Raw genomic sequence first — 20,302 nt, forward strand, 5'->3', positions numbered from 1 at the left:
CAAGAATGGCAGAATCTAGTATGGTAGAATAAGCTGACGTACTTGCAAAGACACTTATAGTCAGTTTATCTGTTGGTTGACGTACTAATACTCCATTGACTGCTAGTGGATATGCGTTTGCAGAGTTACTTATCAACAGCTGTCTAAAGGGTACCATCGAAATAATCAAACGTTTATTACAATAAAAATAGTTAAAATCAAATATGTCATTACACATTAATCTGATCTGATATTCAATCGTATGGCAGTTTGATTGAAAAACTTTTATTATTATTATTATTATTATTACTACTACTACTACTACTTATAAGTGTTCTTTGACTGTTTTGAGAAAAGTAGAATAAGAAAAATGGCAAGATATGAGACCTATTATACATTATAACTATGAGAAATATAATCCATTTTAAAAGTGGATGCAACGTGTTCATTGTGTTATAAATCCTCATATTCTTAAAAGCGATAACCAAATAAGTAAATATTACAATATATTAAAACTGGTTTAATTAATATTCATGATTGATATAACATTAGGTTTTTTATACTGCATTATGCATTCATTATAGTGCCTTAAGAATACCCTTATAATGTATTAGAAATCTTCATAGTAAGTGTTACCCATAAATTATTTCCAATTTAGCTGTTAGTATATCAGTAATGTACTTTTTAATTTCTACGCAAATGTAAGTAATGTATGTGTGGAAGAACCCAAGATTATGTAAGTACATTTTTGCACTTGTAGATATTAGGTATAAATACTATCTATACACAATGAGACCGGCCTGGTTTATCACAAAAAAAAAAAAAAAAATATTCTAGTTGAAAAATGTTACAGTATCTCATTATTAAACTGCATATCCTCGGTTCTATTGAATAACAGTTATACACAATATTTCAAAGTTGTAAATAACTAAAATATTACTGGAGTACTTTTTACAGGAATATGCTATTTCAGTTGTTCAAAATCTCAAATGTAATTTAACGTGTTATTTGCTTTCTTTGTGATTGTGCATTTTCTAGCAATTTATGACTGACAACAATATTTTCAATGTACAGATCAGTGATGAACAAACCTACAGTAGAAATTTGAATCAAAACTGCAGAATTTAATTCACTTGTTCTTTAAGTGTGTAGGCAGCTCAATAGAAAAAACAAGCCCACACCATCCCACTAGCATGATCACATACATCCTGTTTTTAACTTCAAGTGATCACCTGATGTGTGATGATGAGTAACACACCCTCTCAGCCTGATCAGTGAACCCACACAGCGTAGGTGTACGACCCAGGAGGACTTCAAACATCCTTCAGCAAATACCATATACTACAGTAGTGCTTAAACCAATAGTTCACCCAAAATGGATATTCTGTTATCATTTACTCAACCTAATGTTGTTCCAAACCCATGAGACTTTTGTTCATCTTCAAAACATAAATAAAGATATTTTTAATATCATCTAATGCTTTATGTCCATCCATTGAAAAATGTTATGCATTAAAGAGTACAAAAAGACATTGTAACAGTAATCCATATTGTAATCCAGTTGTTTATATGAACGCTTTAATAAACATTGATCAACACACATCAAATTTGCTATACAGAAGCTCAAATGTGCTTACTTGACATTTGAGAACCAATAATGTTTTTTTTTCATGTCACACAAGAATGAGCTTCCACAAGGTTTGTTCTCATGTGTCAAGCAAGTCCAGTTTAGCTACTGTTTACCATATTTGATGAGCTCTCCGTATGCGTGTTAATAAAAGTTTGAACAAGAGTCTAAATAAAATCTTTTTAGCATCATTCAAGATGTCTACATCAGAGGAGTTGCAGGCTGCATGCAAAATCGCATACTTCCCCACTGTATAGTATCAATTAAATTCATGCCACACACATTTACACTGTAATACAGAACATCATTCTTTAACGTTTGCAAAGTAAACACTGATTCGACTCAGAAAATATTCGATTTCAGAAGCAACCATACTCTTTAACTTGTGTTGTGGCTTTTTAACTGCAAGCATTTTTATATTTTCCATTTTTTTTTCCAGTTTCCAGAAATTTTTTATTTCATTTACCGTATTTTTCAGACTATAAGTCACACCTGAGTATAAGTTGCATCAGTCCAAAAATACATCATGATGAGGAAAAAAACATATATAAGTCGCACTGGACTATAAGTCGCAATTATTTAGAACCAAGAACCAAGAGAAAACATTACCGCTCAATGTTTTCAGTGTAGACTACAGGAGCACTGAGCAGCATAGAGCGCCCTCTCACGGCTGTAGACGGTAATGTTTTTTCTTGTTTCATTTCTCTCGGTTAATGTCAAATTAATTTTGATAAGCCGCACCTGACTACAAATCGCAGCACCAGCCAAACTATTAAAAAAGTGTGACTTATAGTCTGGAAAATACCATAATTGTTTTATATGTATTGCAATTCACTGTATACATAAAACGGTAACTGTTGAAATACAATATCTTTGCAGAAAGTTCAGTAAGTTCACATACTTCTCCGAAAGTACTGTTCCATTCATACTTTCTACGAAAAGCAAATGCTACAGCGAGTTATTCTACTGTGAAATGTTTGTTAAATGTCTGGTTGTCTAGTTTTGTTTTGCTCTACATGATTCAACATACTACCAATTTACCCAATAGTTTTTCGGCACCCCAGTTTGCCAGTTAGCAGAAAATATCCATGGAAGCTAGCAAACAAACTCGATCAGAGATCGCAGATTCTACCCACCCTAAGAAACCTTGACATTCATCTAAACATCTCTATGACCAGAGGCATATTAAAACACGGTTAAATCAACTCATCAACTGACAGTCTAAAGAGCATCACTTTCCATTGTCAGTTGCACTCATTCCTGTTGCTTTCCATCAATCTGGAAACTCTTGTGAGACTTGAGTCTGAGGAGGAAGGACAGGAAGAATGAATTCTCTCTAATGTTTTGCCACCAAACTTGAAGAAACACCCTCATGTATACGTCATAACTGTTCCATTAATCACAATGCTTCGTCTTTTTAGTTCATTAGGAAGATACAGTTGTTGACTCCTCTGGCTTTGATCTGAAGAGAGAATCCTCCCTTTGAAACAGATCTCATTATAAATGTTTACGATGGTAATTAACCAGCTCCTATGAGGCTAATTGTAGTAAGCCCGCAACAACTTGAGCAAATATTGATTTAGTCATTGTGAGTTAAGAACTACCATTAAATAAAATAGGAACCAAATCAATGATTGTGGGACACGACTGTTTAAAAGACAAACAGTGCAAGCCTTTCCGGAATGAAACTAATGTAAAATTTTCTGAAACAGGCAGGAAAAGGGAAGGTGAAAAATTGCAGCATCGCACAATTAGTGAGAATACAGCAACTATATTAACCACCCACACACAGTTCGGTTTGGAAAAATAAAGACCAAATAATAAAGGGAAATTGTATTTGGCTGATTAGTTGGTTCAGATTTCTTCCTATTGTCTCCCACACTGGGGTTCCACAAGCACAGCGTTTTTTGTTCTACAGACACTGGTGAGTCTCTGGCACCAGTCGCTGTGGTGCCATGGGTTATTAGGGTGTAGCTCAGAGGAAGGACACAGCCTCAGTCAATGAATCGAATGGTCCCCTGATACCTTGCAGTACAAGAAACAAATTAAAAAGTGACCAAGCTAACCAACAAAGCATCAAAGTCAACAACAGCCTCCAGGCAAGCTTACTAATGTTATCCCCATAGTACTGTACCAAGGTCTAAGTTATTTGAGCCATTTATCTCAGCAGCTTACCTTTGAACTGGGTTATCTATGCATTCTAATATAAGGATATATAACATTCAGGCCAAGAGTCTTAAAAGCCCCTTTCACAATGCCATTCCGGCAAATACACGGTTAGAGTGTTCCGGCAATTGTTCCCGGGTCGCTAGATTTTGCACTTTCACACTGCCAGTGATTACCCGGGATATGTGCGTGCTTTCACACACAACCCGTGAAGATCCCGTAACGACACGTGACATCAGGGCGTGACGTGTAATGTATGAGTTGAAAACATTAGGCGCGTTATACTTTCACTGAAGCAAGCGAGCGATCTCAGCGTTAGCACGGAATTTGAGGAACTAACTGATCTCTGCTTCAGGTTGCACATATATTTCATCGCAAACGTTCATCTTCCTTCAAAACAGCCGGTAAAAGAGTCGCGCGATAACGCGCATCATCACTTCAACACAACCATAGATCTGGCTTTTGTTCACACAGCGCTCGTGCCGGGTTGAACCCGCCAATGTTACTAGGTCCCCGACCCGGGTTCAATGCCGGAATCAATCCTGGGACGTGTTTGCTTTCACACAGAAGGCGACCCAGCAATGTTCCGGCAATATGCCGGGTCCGACGTGCAGTGTGAAAGGGGCTAAGTGTATTCACAACCCATTTTACTTTCATGGTAGGATACATTTAAATATAAAATATGTTTGACCAACCCTTGTGAAAAAGAAGTACAAAATAGTATACTTTTATAAAGATCATCATTATGGAAATAGTATACTTTCAATTTGTATACTTAGGGCCAACTTGGGTTCACCTGCATGATAATTGCAATTAAATTAAAATGTAATATAGATAAAATTTATATGAACTTTAGAGTGCTTTTTGACCCACTTAAGCAGGACTTAAGTACATCTTTACATGTAATTATTATGTTTTTAATTATTCTATTGTCTTTGAAATATGATTAAAGTATAACGTCAAATTTACTAACTAGCACTTTAAGAAAAATTTAATATGCTTTAACCCCCTAACTTAACTGACTGAACTATTGCTTTAACGAACATTCGATTACATTACATTTTGGCATGCTTTTTAAGAACGCTGCATTTGCATTACAGTACATGCAACAGTCGCCTAAAACAATGGCTAAATAGCTATTTAGAGATTGGTTAAAAATGCCAATGACCTGTGCTGCCGGTGACAAAAAGCATATAAAAAGCATTTAAAGAAAAATTACTTAAACTTTAAAGTCTAACAATGTCACGATAGATTTGTGCATTACAGCATAATCAATAACTTTTAAAAAGTTATAAAAACTGCAAGCTTACGTGAAAGTGTCCACCTCCATCAGCAGAGACACCAGCACTAACCTGTCATAATCCTGGCAGATCTCCCCCACGGCTATCAAAGCTTTCAGATACTCATTCGGCTGATATGGGTTGATGTAGTGCAGGGAACAGCTATTGCGAGGGTCCCCATTGGACGCTGTGAAGTCAATGGCAACCTAAAGAGATAATTGCATGACACACTCTTGATAAAACCATGAAATGCAGGACAAAAAATGTAATGGGTTACATAATCCGATCGATCATCACGTAAGTTTAATCACTTTAGTTTTACGCCTGGAACAAAAGTTGTCTCCATTGTAGACAATTGAAAGGGAATGTCAGTTTACAAAAAAGCCAAGCACTTAAGAGCTTTCTTTCCTAGGAAATTACGCAAAACCTGTCTAAAACAGTTCTGAAATCAAATAGCCATCTGTATAAATAATTCAAGTGCTTAAAATGGACAGTATGTACATTTTATTTGTTTAGAGCTGATACGGTTTGTAACGTCATTCATCAAGCAGATGTTATAATCCAAAACAACAAAAACAGCTACCATATGCTCTTTAATACAGAAAAATTGCCCATAAACACTTGATATCATATACTGCATTACTGTTAACTTGTTACGGTTTCAGTTCGGTTGGGACTTTGTTTTCTGTTTGCAACATTTCCAATGTTGAGTTGCTTGTTGTGGTTTCTGATTAGTTGTCATTCATCTCAGGTGTATGTTGTTAATTATCCTTGCTTGCTCGAGTATTTGAGTTGCTCTGTTTCTGCTCATTGTTGTTGGGTCTCATCCATACTGGAAGTGTTGTAGCTGTTCTCTATAAGCTGTTCTCCTTCATCTTTGTGTTCTAGTACACCATTCAATGACATAACTAAAGATCATACAGTATGTGAATACTGCACCAAAACATTGACTGTAACCATTCACTCTGGGGCTTTCACTGCTTGGCATCTGATTAGCTTTAATTTAACAGGTAACAGGGGAAATCAGATACTTAAATAATGAATATTAAATTGAATTAATTAATAATCTTGGCCCATTTTCTGTTGTTAAGGGGAGCATAAGGGTGGGGGTCTTAAAACAGTTTGGAGGAGATATTAAATTGTTATTTTGCCTTCGGCTGTGAAACAATCACATACTCAACATAAAACTCAAGAGCAGCTGGTCAAAAAAAAAAAAAAAAAAATTATATATATATATATATATATATATATATATATATATATATATATATATATATAAATAAATATGTGTGTGTGTGAGAATGGGGACAAAATGACATATTCAATCTTGTTTTAATAAGCAATTTTTACTAGCACAAAAGGGAAAAAAAATACTTAAGAACATAATGAACATGCAGTCTGACTCACAAAATCATGTATAATCTACTATAAATGAGCTGCATTTGCTATGAGGTGGCAGTTATCAGTCCAGCACGTCTGGCATCATTATCTGCATGCTTGCTGGAGGACATGGGCAGTAAATCTTTGAAGGGTCTGGATCGCATCGTGATGCTAAATGTGGAGCGCACTGCTGTTTCCACTTACTGTGAAGTGTATTTGGCAGCCTCCCATGATGTAGTCCAGGAAGGAATAGACTCTGTGAAGCTGCAAAATGAAGAATGGAGGGTGAGTCTCAGAAACCCTGCAACATTTATCGCCCTGCCTCACCAAAAAACACTATCTGCAATGCTACAGCCTCTCACATAAACATCACATCTTGCACTCTTTGTATTGTGGAATTTAACCATCACTAAAGCTCAGCAAGCTATGTATAAATAAATAAATAAATATATAAATAAATAATAAATAAATAAATATATATATATATATATATATATATATATATATATATATACACACACACACACACACACACACACACACACACACACACACACACACACACACACACACACACACATACACTCACCGGCCACTTAATTAGGTACACCTGTTCAATTGCTTGGTAACACAAATTGCTAATCAGCCAATCACATGCCACAATTCAATGCATTTAAGCATCTAGATGTGGAGAAGATGACTTTCAAATTTAAACTGAGCATCAGAATGGGGATTTAAGTGACTTTGAACGTGGAACGGTTGTTGGTGCCAGACAGGCTGGTCTGGGTATTTCATAAACTGCTAATCTACTGGGATTTTCACTCACAACCATCTCTAGAGTTTACAGAGCATGGTCCAAAAAAGAGAAAATATACAGTCAGCACCAGTTGTGTGGACGAAAATGCTTTGTTGATGTCAGACATCAGAGAAGAATGGGCAGACTGGTTAGAGATGATAGAAAGGCAACAGTAACTCAAATAACCACTCATTATGACCAAGGTATGGAGAATACCATCTTTGAATGCTCAACACGTTGAACCCTCAAACAGATACAGCAGCAGCAGAAGACCACACCAGGAGCAGCTCCTGTCAGATAAGAATAGGAAATGGAGACTACAATTCACACAGGCTCACCAAAATTGTACAATAGAAGATTGGAAAAACGTAGCTGTTGCCATGAGTCTCGATTTCTGCGGTGACATTCAGATGGTAGGGTGAGAATTTGGCGTAAAGAACATTAAAGCATGGATCCATCCTGCTTTGTCTCAACAGTTCAGGCCTGAGGTGTAATGGGATATTTTCTTGGCACACTTTGGACCCCTTAGTACCAATTGAGCATCGTTTAAATGCCATAGCCAGCCTGAGTACAGTGTACCCATCTTCTGATGGCTACTTCCAGCAGGATAATGCACCATGTCACAAAGCTCAGATCATCTCAGACTGGTTTCTTGAACATGACAATGAGTTCACTTTATTCAAATGGCCTCCACAGTCACCAGATCTCAATCCAATAGAGCAGCTTTGGGATGTGGTAGCAAAAGTGTACCTAATAAAGTGGCCTATATATAAGTACTAACATCCCTAAAAGAAGGATGGCATATCTACAAAATATCTATACACATAAACATAGACCGTCAGACTCTTACCTTGAGATCGCTGAGAATAACCAAACCAGAGTTCTTGTAGTTCTTCTTCTTCAGTTTGTATTTTGGATTGATGCAGTCCCATGTGACCTTCAGGAGCATAGAAAGAGATCAAAGAGGTGAGCTGAAAATTGAAGATGGCACTACAGAAAAGTCATGACATTTCTTTAATCCATTCTAGTTCTCACCAGGAAACAGCTATGACTGATATCAAATGCCAATGTATGGCTGAATGTCTCACACTGACCTTGTTCCCTGAGGAAATCTTCTGCATTTCTTTGAAATTAGTGTAGAATTCGCCAATGAAATCATGCTTTCCCCTCGAGTCATAGTCCCAGACTAAGCACTGCGTTTTACAGAAAATTACAATTATGGTTCCATATGTAATTTTGGTTTTATTCTTGTCATTATTTATCTTAAAGTAATATTTCATCCAAAATGTCTAATTTTGTCATACCAAATCACAAAAATAGTTATTTAGCAGAATGTCCAAGATGCTCTCGTATAACAGATGTAGACAGTGACCAATCAAACTCCCAAAAAATATGGAAAAAGCACTATAAAATCACCAGAGGTCCAGATCACTTATGTGAGGAACATATGTCTTAGTTGTAATTGCACAGGTTTAAACTTGGGAAGAATTTCAGCAAACAACAAACCTTCCATCTGTTCTCAAAACCAAAAACTACTGAATCTCTTTATACTTGAAAAATGGTGCATGAGTTGCAAGGACTGCTTTATTTTTGTTCTTTTTGGGACTTGGCAGACACCGATTACTATGTATTTGTATTGTAAGAAAAATAACATCTTAGACACTCTGCAGATCATCTCCTAAGAAGAAATTAAGTCATACATTTTTGGAACAACATGAATAATAGAATGCCAATTCCCTTAGTATTCACCTTCAACTTCCTTTCATCGTCACAGCTGCACAGAGAAATGAGAGACACCTTAAAGGGTTCCCACACAGGGTTCAGATTGTTTTTAATCACCTGTAGATACAAAATGTAGAATTATGAACAGCAAAAAAAAAAAAAAAAGATTACTGTTCCATGTGGTGGAACTACTTACTTCAGTTCTGTGTACAAGCTGTTCTGTTTCATCATCATTGATCCGATAAATCTCCAAGAATGGATCTGACTTGCTGAAGAGATCCTACAGTCACAAGAGAATGTCAATACAGTCCAAGCATTCAAAGGAGAACATTATGCAGAAGACAATATTTTAAAGAGCCCATCGATTTATGAATGCACTCTTCTTTTCTGCATTGATGTGCAACAAGAAGTTGGGACAGGACAAAGGACTTGTCCTTTTTTGAACACACCCAAAATCTATTTGCTACTTGATCTCAAGGAGATCTATTATTCTTGAATGCTATCTATTAGCATTCACATTCATGTACATGACAGTTGCTCTGCTGGCGCAAAAGCACAGATGATTTAAAATGTGTCATTTTAGCTCATGGACATTCAGTTCTGGATACAGATTTTTTTTCTGAGCTGTAAATTTCACACGTGTAATCAATCTGGAAAGTGGTGTCATCACAACACTTGTTGACCAATGGCACCACGAGAACGTGCACCAAATTGTTCACTGGCTTCTATCCTGAGCAGAAGTAAAGTCTCTTGCTTTTAAGAGCCCTAATAAAAATGTAACTTTGTTTGCTATTGCTAATAATTCTGTTCCATTAACCGGCCTGAAGATTGTAAAATTGACTCTAAAGGTGCAGTCACCTTTACCATTGTTTACCATTGAGAATTTTCTGAAATCCAATAATTTCAATAGAAATCCATACAATCTGTAATAATGCAAGAGAGTGAAAGATTTCACAAATATTGACACCACTGAAAATAGCTACCCAGGCTCTTTGAAAATACTTGGAAAAACACATACCTACAAATCGCTGCAGCTTCCATTTGAAATTAACACTAGATGCGATAAAACTCAGACCCCAAAACAGGGTCAGAGTTTTGATTAAGAAAGCCTAACTTTCACACATTCTTACATTTTGTTATGACCGCAAAACAATTTTAACGCTGCAAAATCTGAAAACTGATACTTTTGAATTTTAGCATCACATATACAGCTTTAAACATATGAGTTTTCTAACTCAGGAGGTTTGCTCGGTGCTCACACGATACAATGTTGCACTCTGAAATAAATCCTATGAAACCCACGTAGAAGTAATTTCAAATACTACATCTTTATCAACTAATGCATTTTCAAATCACATATCCTGTTGTTTCATGATCAGGTATGTTTAGGGTTTGGTTTAGGGTAGGGGGTATGTTATTTACAAAACAACACAATGCAGCGTTAACCTTTTAGTGAAACGCCTCATATAACTGAATTCCTAATTGCTGCAATATCTGCCTGTAAACAAACATTAAAAAAAAAAAAACATGTGAAACCGGTCACATATCAAACTCGATTTTAGCACCACTTACTGTACATTTCACTTTGAAGCTGCCACAAAATTTACATTAAGGTACGTAATATCAGTGTTTCATAAACATCGCCACAGGACCATATATTCTTGCGGTGGACTATGGATAATGGATATTTTTTGGCTATGAAATTTGGCTAATTTGACCGCACCTTAAATTTCTGAGCATATTTTGTCTGGTTTTTGGAATATATTACCATATGGATAGTCTAAAAACTAACATGGACTAAAGGTGAAAAAAAAAAAATAATAATCTAATTTCATGGGCTCTTGAGCTAAAAAAAATTGCAAAGAGAAAATACAAGTGTGCAATAAGATACTGGTCAAGGAACCATGAACACATTTCACGATTATTGCGTGCCCAATCAAATCAACTATATTGTCTGAAACAATCATTAAACATGAGTTTTCTGAATTGAGGCTTTCTGGAGAAGCCAGAGGACTTTGATCTTAAGTGTGTGCAGATGTGAGAGAGGAAGTGAGAGGTGACTTGGTAGAGCAAAAAATGAGTTTAATATCCCCATTTCTTGCTGCATTAGTGTGTGACATCTCCACAGGGATGCTGAAAGAGGAGGTGCCCCCACTATCTGGTTGTCAAGGTAACATCTTGCCACTGGTTTGAGTGAAGACTGATTTAGACATGTGATTTGTCTTTTGTTGGCATTCATCACATGCATCACACCTCTAGCAACTGTCATTGCATTTGTGAAGTTCATATGCACTGAGGATTCCTGGCTGTTCATTATTCCTATACTACATTTAAGGTTCTAAATAGATAACATCTTTAGTGGCATTTTGCAATAATGGCTGGCTAAATTCACTCAATGTCCCTTGAAAAAGACAAAATATGTGCAAATATCTACAGAGAGGCCAATGTGAAGGTATACAGCACCAAATTAAGCATTAAAATTCACAGAGAAATTGCCAAGTGAAGAGTCTTTTTATAAATGTCACAACCCAGAGCAACTTTTCGATTTAAAATGCGTTGGTGCCTTCTTCAAAAAGAGAAATGGCACTGACATCAAAGGCACAGACGTCTCTAGCATGTGTCAGGTGCAGAAGCTTTCATGAAGTCCAGTATATAGTTTGATTTGCTAATATGTCCATTCTATATGAATCATATCAGTCGGTGTGCACAGAAAGCCAACATTATTTGAACAGACAGATCCTGTCCAAAGATAGCAGCACAGCCATTATTCTGCCTAGCCATTTATTAAACTCCATCCGTCCTCTCGTGATATGATATCCGGACTGGGATACCGGAGCCAACTCTTTGCGGCTTTGAGGATGAGTGTGAAGAAGAAATGCTAATCAGCTCATGTAATACAGCTAATGTGAAATGTTCAGAATGCACATATTAATGATTGTAATTCCTAAAAAGAAAAAGTAAAACATCATAATCCAATGAGCAATAACAGACCTGAGGGTAAAATGTGAAAACACAAGCTTTAAAATAACAATTACAAGAGGGAAAACAATAAAAACCCCTAGAGCATTAAAACAGTTGGCTGATGAATATGTCAGGGCTGAGAGTGCTAGAAATGAAAGTGAGAATTCAATTTTAATGCCTTTTGGAATTTGCCACCATTAGCTTTTCAGGATTAGCCTGGTTAATGTTCTAATGGGCAGGTGGACAAGCTCGTCACTAGGATGGAAATAAATTAGTGATGTGACAGCGTAGCCTCTGCCTTCATGCATATGCAGTGTGCAAATAATGTGGTTCCATATTCTGCATACAGCAGAACTAAACAAGATTTACTGCATCAGCATATGTCTTTAACCAAGAGAAATCCTGACTTAACAAATCTGAGATGACATGCTGGATTATCTTTACCATACTGAACCAAAGCACATGTGCAAGTGATGGAAGATAATCTACAGTGTAAGAGGCACGGTATAACCCATCTATGTGAGGGTCCTTCATTTGGTATGGAGCTGTTATGGAGCTACACTGCATAAAAGCTGCAGATATTCTGCGTGTATACCCAGAGGCATACTGTAGAGGTGACAAATGTATTTACACAGATTCACAATTGCAGAAAACAATGGATAATCTGGTTTGATTGTTTTGTGTGCACAGCAGACAGAAAATAAGACGCGGACTGATTGATCATGGGAGAGCTGCTGTAAAGATGTGTCTGTGTAAAGTTTCTTTTGGTGCAGAATTTGACAGGGATGCATTGTTAAACTACAAGATCATTTAACAAACCTGTAGTTCCAACAAACATTCACAAACTTGTATGGTTAGAACTACAAATTTGTGGTTAGAATCATGGTTTCTTGTTAGTGTAACATGTGACACGTGGACACTCTTGCAAGTTAACATGCAGCTTTTGCACCTTAAATATGTTGATCCAGGAACATATCCTAGTTGGCAAAATCACAGTCAGCCAATGGTTAACGTGGGTGCTTTGGCTCACTGTATAAGCGTCTCCAATCAGAATCACAGCCTGCACTTTCTGTTCTGGAACAGATGCCAAGTAGCATTTCTGTCTCACTGTAAAAGGATGAATAGACAATATATTGATTTCCCCAACTATTTTGGGGTTGAGGGGATGTGAAGCTTGAGCGAACGAGTCATGGCTATCAGTTTGCTGTTTCCCTTCATTACATGCAATGTATGAATTCATGAAATTGATGAGGAACAAACAAAAAAGCTGTGTTTCGAAGATAACCGCTGAGCATAAATATTGCCCCAGGTTCAGAGTAAGAGAACCTCAGCATATGAAAGAGGATAAGGGAGGGTGAAACAAGAGGAAAGAGTAGGAGAACCAGATGAGATGAGTGCTGAGAGTAGGACGAGGGTTGCAAAGGCGTTTGTGTACTGTTCGGCAGCGAAACGGGAAGTGCAGACACATGCAGAACTACAGGGCATGGAGAGAGCTGCGCCGTGGGCCGCACTGTGTGGGAGAGGCTGTTTGCACACAGAGAGTCAGTCAGCCACCCTACGCTCCCTCAGCGCTTCAGCTCTGTTAGCCCTCTCTATCCAAAGAGCTTCCATTCTCATTAGGAAACCTCAGCTGAATGCACAAGGTTTCAAACATTATGCCAAAGCCAAAAAAAGAGAGTGGGATTTTATGAAGCCATAATAGCCTTAATGGCTCTTAACGGGGCTGAAATTGAGAAGCCAAAACAGTCAAGGCAAGTTGAAAGGTTCTTTGTCAGCTGCAGTTATCGGTTTCAAAAGGTCAAAAACCACTACTTTACAAACAGAGAATATCATTTTCTGTCACTAGGTATACTTTAAAGCCAAAACACACTTTTTTCAATGGTAAACTAAAAACATCACCCCTTACCTTATCATCTAACTTCTTGGCACAGAAGGAAAGCTCCACATAGCCATTGTTCCCAGAAATCTCTTCTGCGTGAATCTTGGGAAATAAGATAGGGATTAGCTGATAGCTGAGATAAAGCCAACATACTGTTATTATGTGTGCTCTATAGTATATGTGAAAAACTCAGACTCCACATCTATATTTCCTTTTTAAGTAGTTTATTTCACAATCATTGGCAATGAATTCTATCTATCCATCCATCCATCCGTTTGTCCATCAATCCATCTTTCCATTCATCCATCCATCCATCCATCCACCTGCCCAGCCCATCCATCTGTCCGTAAACTCATCCATCTTCAATCCATCCATCTGTTTAACCATTCATCTGTCCAGCCCAGACCAACCATCTGTCCATCCCGCTTTCCATACATCCTGTCCATCCATCCACTCATCCCCTCTGTCCATCAGCCCAACCCAGCCAATCCATCCATCCGTCTGCCCATTCATCCAATTACACATCCCATCCATCCATCTATCAAAATCATTCCTTCTGCCCAACCTAGTCAATCCAGCCACCATTCGTCTGTCTATCCATCCATCCATTCATCCATCCACCCATACCATTAATCAATATGTATGTCCAGTCATCCATCCATCTGTCCATCAGTTAATTTATCTGTACATCCCATCCATCTATCTGTTCATCAGTTTATCTGTCCAGCCCGTATTCTCCATCCATCTGTTCATCCATATGCCCATCCTATTCATCCATCCATTCATCATCCATCCATTTTTCCAAACATCCATCCACTGTCCATCCATTCAATTAAAAAGATAAGTAAAAAATTGAAGAGAAACTTCAATCTTGAGTGCAAATGGTCTAAATTACTAACTGCGGTTTCTGGAAACGTTGTAGGATGTATTTAATGTGAAAAACACTAATAAAGGGAGCTATTTATAGAGTTGTCTTTGACATCTACTAGTTTGTTAAGAGCGGTTAAATCATTACGTTTTGTCTCATCTCAGATCAAAATGTGTTTCCATCAGCATTAGAAATTTACAGAGTGTAATACAATGAGGGGGTCCAGCAAAAACAGTCACTTCTGTGGGTGTTTCAACATGAAAAGGCCATTAGTCTGCAGTGTGGCCAGGAAAAACTTTGTTAAAACTGATGAGAAAGCAGAGAATCAACACCTTTGATAAGGATGTGGTATTACGTTTTGTCTTACGGATGAACCTTGTCTGCCAGCAATAGAAACATGCAAAAATAGCTTGGGACATCGCTATTTTAATGTATGGCCTGTTTTATGTGTGGCTTGTTTGAATAGAGTTGAACTTGCTGTGATATTGTAACTGAAATACTATTTTCCCATACTGAAACTGATAGTCTACATTATTTTACAGCATGTTAGCAGATATTGTAAGAGTATCCAGAGTCTGTCTACCTACAGTATGATAAGGTAAAATTGGTGTCATATGATATGAGCCCAGAAAACAATAGACTTTAAGTTAGAGGTCAAACCACCTGCACTGCAACCCAAACTACACAGAGTTATATTACAAGTGCTTTACACAGGTGAGACCTTTTTCCTGAAGCCTGATGACTTTTTAATGCACCAGTTTTAGAGATTCACCATTATCTATTGCTCAGGCATTACACGAACTAGTGGTTTCACTGAACTGTATGAAGAAATATTTCTAAAGTGGCATTTCATTCCAGAAGTAATAGACAAAAATCGCTCATTTTGTAATGTGCAGTCATCCTCTGAGTTTAGTGATGAGCAACGTGGGCATGGTTTGGCATTTAGTTGGCACTTCAAAAAAGTGGGTGGACCTATAGATGAATGAATATTACTTTGGAGTGACATTTCATAATGCCAAAAAAAATTGTGTTTTGTAAAGGGGTGGGTGTAGATGCCAAAAACCCAGCTGTAGTTGAGGCCTTTCACATTATATCTATAAAAATACGCTGTTGGAACGCTGTTTTTAAAAAGTGACTGTTTTCTGCTGATGAATGATAAAGCATTGGCAACCAATCAGAATCCACCCAAAACCCATATAACAACATAAGTGCATTGCACGCTTATAATAAACAGGGATTATACAGATATCATATAATTACCTTTAAAGTTACAGTTCTTGCAGCAGTCCTTTAAACATTTGATACTAAAAGTGACTGATTTTGTCTAATTGAACAGAGTGATTCTCATACACAGGCATTTTTGCCAAATAAATTTCGTTTTTTGTTGAATGGTGAGATGGTCTGGCAAACAGTGTCTGCTTTCACTTTGCAAATGTACTGATTTATCCTCATCTGACTATCTGGGAGCGTGTCTCCAGAGAAGTGACTTAAACTGTCTTTGAGTTATTCTGTAAACGAAACCAAAACGCCTCTGTGGATGTTACAATTAAGTGACGACAGATTAAACCTTTACCACAAGAGCTTTCCAAGAATATGTAAATGTGTAGCAATTAAAAAGGAATTATGTGTGTGTAGATTATTTTTTTCAACTCACTGTGATAGTGGATTTTCCAGCATATTTTCCATATTTCAGCAACAGGGGTTTCACCATCTTTTTTTGGGCCACTATCTATGGAACAAATTAAAATGTTTAAAGGATTTTTTTGTTGTTTGTTTTTTGTAATGTAAAATAAAATAATAATAATAGTAGTAAATTATACACCATTTAATTAAGGTAATCTATGGTGAGTTTGTCCTTCTATTACAGCTTTACTCTTCCAGGAAGGTATATATATATATATATATATAATGCTCTAAACAATGTAATGACATAATACTAAATTCAAATCTATTTTTTTCTGGTAGTCAGGAGGATGAATGTATGTATGTATGTATGTATGTATTAACATACAGTGACAAATGTAGTTTGAAGAAAATTTTGAATAAAACATGTCTTAAAAAATAAGCAATAGACATTTTACAAAGTATTAAAAATATATATAAAGAATTAAAAAATATGAAGTCATTGTAAGTCTATTTTTGATCTCTAGTAAGCTATTCTATAAACACTACTGTAAGATCGGAAATGTATTTTTTGCCCTTACATTTAGAAATATATGCCCTGACATTTGGTATATAAATATAATTTACACATAAAATATATTTAATTACACTTCACTGTTTACAACACATATTTCGCATATAAATAAAATATATTTTGGCCAGGATTTAATTATATATATATATATATATATATATATATATATATATATATATATATATATATATATATATATATATATATATATATTATTATTATTATTATTATTATTATTATTATTATTATATATATATATATATAGCAGTATATATTTATTTATTTTTGCCATATGGGTTTTAATAAGGAGAGCATATTTTTGGCCACATGGTATATTTTTAACAATATTACATCAAATGCACAGGAAAACATCACCTGTCCAAGCGTGCACTCCACACCACCGAGGAAGTCGTCATCTCGCGTTCCAATACTGTGAGTCCCGTGAATGTCGTAGACTTCAAAACGCAGTTTCTGGACTTCCTCAAAGTAGTAGTCCAGCATTAAGACTTTGGCAAAGACCGGATTCAGGTTACTCTTGATCACCTCAGTACGGTCCAGCTGAATTACAGAAAGAACAACAATTCAGTCAGCAGTAAGTGAAAATCTTCTCACTGGAAGCATCTGGCTTCACAGGCTGATCACAGACTGTACTGTTTATTCTTCTGTTTGTGTGCCGTCCCTGGATAAAGTCAAAGAAATGACGGCAGTTGGACGAAGGCCTCATGAGTCTGATTGTCTGATTGTTGAGAGCTTCCACACATGCAGCTGCAATGATCATGGCCTTGCTCTCATGCAAAACACATTTGTTCTTGCTTCTCATTCATCAGCTGTCTCTCTCCCTACCTCCCCCTGCTTTGATATTGTTCACCGGTGCATGTCAAAAACAAACAAAGCAAATACAATCATTTCTGAATTAAAACCTCTCTGAGGCAATTAGCTGGAGAAGTTAAAGCAATATTCTCCAAGATGTTGGAGAAGATATTAGGGAATTAGTTTAGAGATGCAATCTGAAGATAAAAGTATAAGAGCCATTAAAAGAGACAACGCTTTACTTTCTAATGTACCAAAGCAAAGGCTGAACAAAGGATGGAAGATTATAAAAGAGAAAAGGGTTCATATAAGTGAATGGGTGCCATCAGAATGAGAGTTCAAACAGCTGATAAAAACATCATAATAATCCTCCAGTCCATCAATTAACCAAACCAAAATGCATAAATTTTTGCCATCAAGATAAAATCTGTCACTTTAATAAACAAATTCATTAATACAGTGTTTAATCCAATAATAAGTCCATAATCCATAATAATGCTTCCTCCAGTAAAAACATCCTTCTTCTGTTGTGATCTTACATCAGTGTCCACCAACCTATTTGGTGAAAACAGTTTTTTCCACTTATAATCAATGATCGATCTGTGCATTCTCTCCTGATTTAGACGAGATGTATCAATATGAGCAATATTATAGATTATGGATTCGTATTTAAGCCAGAAGCAACAGTCTGAAACTGAAAATACCTTAATGATGAATTTGTGTCTTATAAACATACAGCTTTTTACTTCACATGGCATTAATTGATGGAAGGGAGTCGTGTGGATCAGTTGCAGATTATTGAAATTGTCATGTGGGGTTTTGGTTCATTGTCATGTGGTTATGTTTTCTGGTTGTTCATTGGTTGTAACAGTCATGTGTTCCCTTCGTCTAAGTATTTAAGCCCTCATGTTTGCCACGTTAGTTTGTTTATGTTTTTGCCAAGCCAGATCTTGTTCACTGTGTTTCTGCTCACTTTTGGATTCAATACACTGATGTTTTTATCAGCTGTTTGGACTCTCGTTCTGACAGCACCCATTCACTGCAGAGGATCTATTGGTAAGCAGGTAATGAAATGCCAAATTCAGCAAACTCACTTCTTCTTCTTCTTCTTCTTCTTCTTCTTTTTTTTTGTGCAAGAGTATCTGTTTAGCATTTAAAATATTTTTTTAAGATGGTTCATGTAAATAAACGTAAAACAAATAAATGGATTCACTGGACCTGCTGCACAGAACCTCTGAATTTTATCTCTGTTTATTTTTTATTTTTACTGGGTAATAATAAATACATTTCATGTACATATATCCCAAATCAATCTATCCATCCATCCATCTATACGTATGAAGAGCTTAAAATAAGTTGCTTTTATTAGTAGCTTAGTGTAGCAGAATACTTTCCAGTTTTTCAAAATGTGTGGGATACTACAGTTTACCATCGAACATTCTCTGGTGTATTTCTAAAAAGGTCATTTGTTACTGTCACACAAATGTGGAAAAATAACCATTTAAAATCAGCATGTGAGGTAATCGGTCATACTCTCACTAAATCAGATTAACGGTGTCAAACCTCTAATGTGTCTGTCTGCATAGCACATCTCAAGCAAGGAATGACCCTCCTCCATCAGCCCATGTTTGACAGAGTCTTTCTAGGCAATTACATACAGCCTCGCATATAAAATGTCCAGTCCTTCAATCTACTATGTATGTGCCCTTGAACTGAGGTGAACTCTCACACAGCGCAAGTGGTAGTAAATCAAACTAAAGGAGTTGGTGTGAGTTGAATTGCACAAAACTATTATGTCCATGTCATAATTCACCCCATAATCAAGAGACATCCTGCATAAAGAAATGGAACATTATAATGTTGTGCATTATATATGATTTACATGAGAATTATTATAATAAACACTTATTATTGTAATGCAAAAAATAAAATACAAATACACACATATATACATATATTTTATATATATTTACAAAAAATGTGGAAAAAAGACCTAATTAATTTAGCTTTTTTTTATGTAAGTTTCCTTATGAAAAATGTTTGTTTGTTTCCCCCCTTGAAAAAAGACCTGGACATCCATAGAGAGGATGCCTGGACTAGATAATTATTATACTGTGCTGGCCAAATGGTTTCTGAACCCCTAGCTAGTTCATACTGATATCACTGCAAACACCCGACTGCCTCCTGTGGCTCCTGCAATCACAGGGAAGCAGACCTCTTATCAATTCCAAGTACATCTGCTGCTAAAAAAAAAACATTTTATTACAGAGCTCCCCAGTTATGGAACGGCCACCCTGCCAACATACAGAAATCAGACACATTCCCAATACTGAAGTCTAGTTGAAAACTCTGTTTTGTTTATTTTTTTATTTGGCTGAATCATTTAAGGTACGCAGCCAAAACCAGAAAATCTAAACTGAAATGTTATACTGTATATAATACTATATATACTGAATAATACTGTCAGTCTTCCATATGTAGAGTTCAAACCAAGAGGAAGAGACTTTTAAGACTTACTGCCAAATTGAAGAAGAGCTGTAAAGAGGCTGTTAAATGAGCCGGAGTTTGTCTCTTTACCCATTACAGTGGCAGCTTTAAGATGACTGAGTAGTGTAAGAGAAGCAGTGAGAGAAAGGA

At 36.4% G+C, this 20,302-nt stretch overlaps 1 protein-coding gene across 1 annotated transcript in view; it reads right to left on the reverse strand.

Annotated features, from left to right (window-relative positions):
• The window catches only part of LOC113051844 (copine-7-like), a 46,845-nt gene that overhangs the window by 14,294 nt on the left and 12,249 nt on the right, over nucleotides 1-20,302 (reverse strand). The window contains exons 3-11 of the mRNA XM_026215978.1: nucleotides 17,231-17,413; nucleotides 16,313-16,387; nucleotides 13,818-13,892; nucleotides 9,147-9,230; nucleotides 8,978-9,067; nucleotides 8,323-8,421; nucleotides 8,079-8,165; nucleotides 6,637-6,696; nucleotides 5,125-5,258 (exon numbers count right to left, since the gene is read on the reverse strand). Of these exons, the coding sequence (XP_026071763.1) occupies nucleotides 5,125-5,258; nucleotides 6,637-6,696; nucleotides 8,079-8,165; nucleotides 8,323-8,421; nucleotides 8,978-9,067; nucleotides 9,147-9,230; nucleotides 13,818-13,892; nucleotides 16,313-16,387; nucleotides 17,231-17,413 (887 nt within the window). The remainder of the gene's footprint in view (nucleotides 1-5,124; nucleotides 5,259-6,636; nucleotides 6,697-8,078; nucleotides 8,166-8,322; nucleotides 8,422-8,977; nucleotides 9,068-9,146; nucleotides 9,231-13,817; nucleotides 13,893-16,312; nucleotides 16,388-17,230; nucleotides 17,414-20,302) is intronic.

The sequence above is a fragment of the Carassius auratus genome, chromosome 32, assembly GCF_003368295.1.
Source record: "Carassius auratus strain Wakin chromosome 32, ASM336829v1, whole genome shotgun sequence".
NCBI lineage: Eukaryota > Metazoa > Chordata > Actinopteri > Cypriniformes > Cyprinidae > Carassius > Carassius auratus.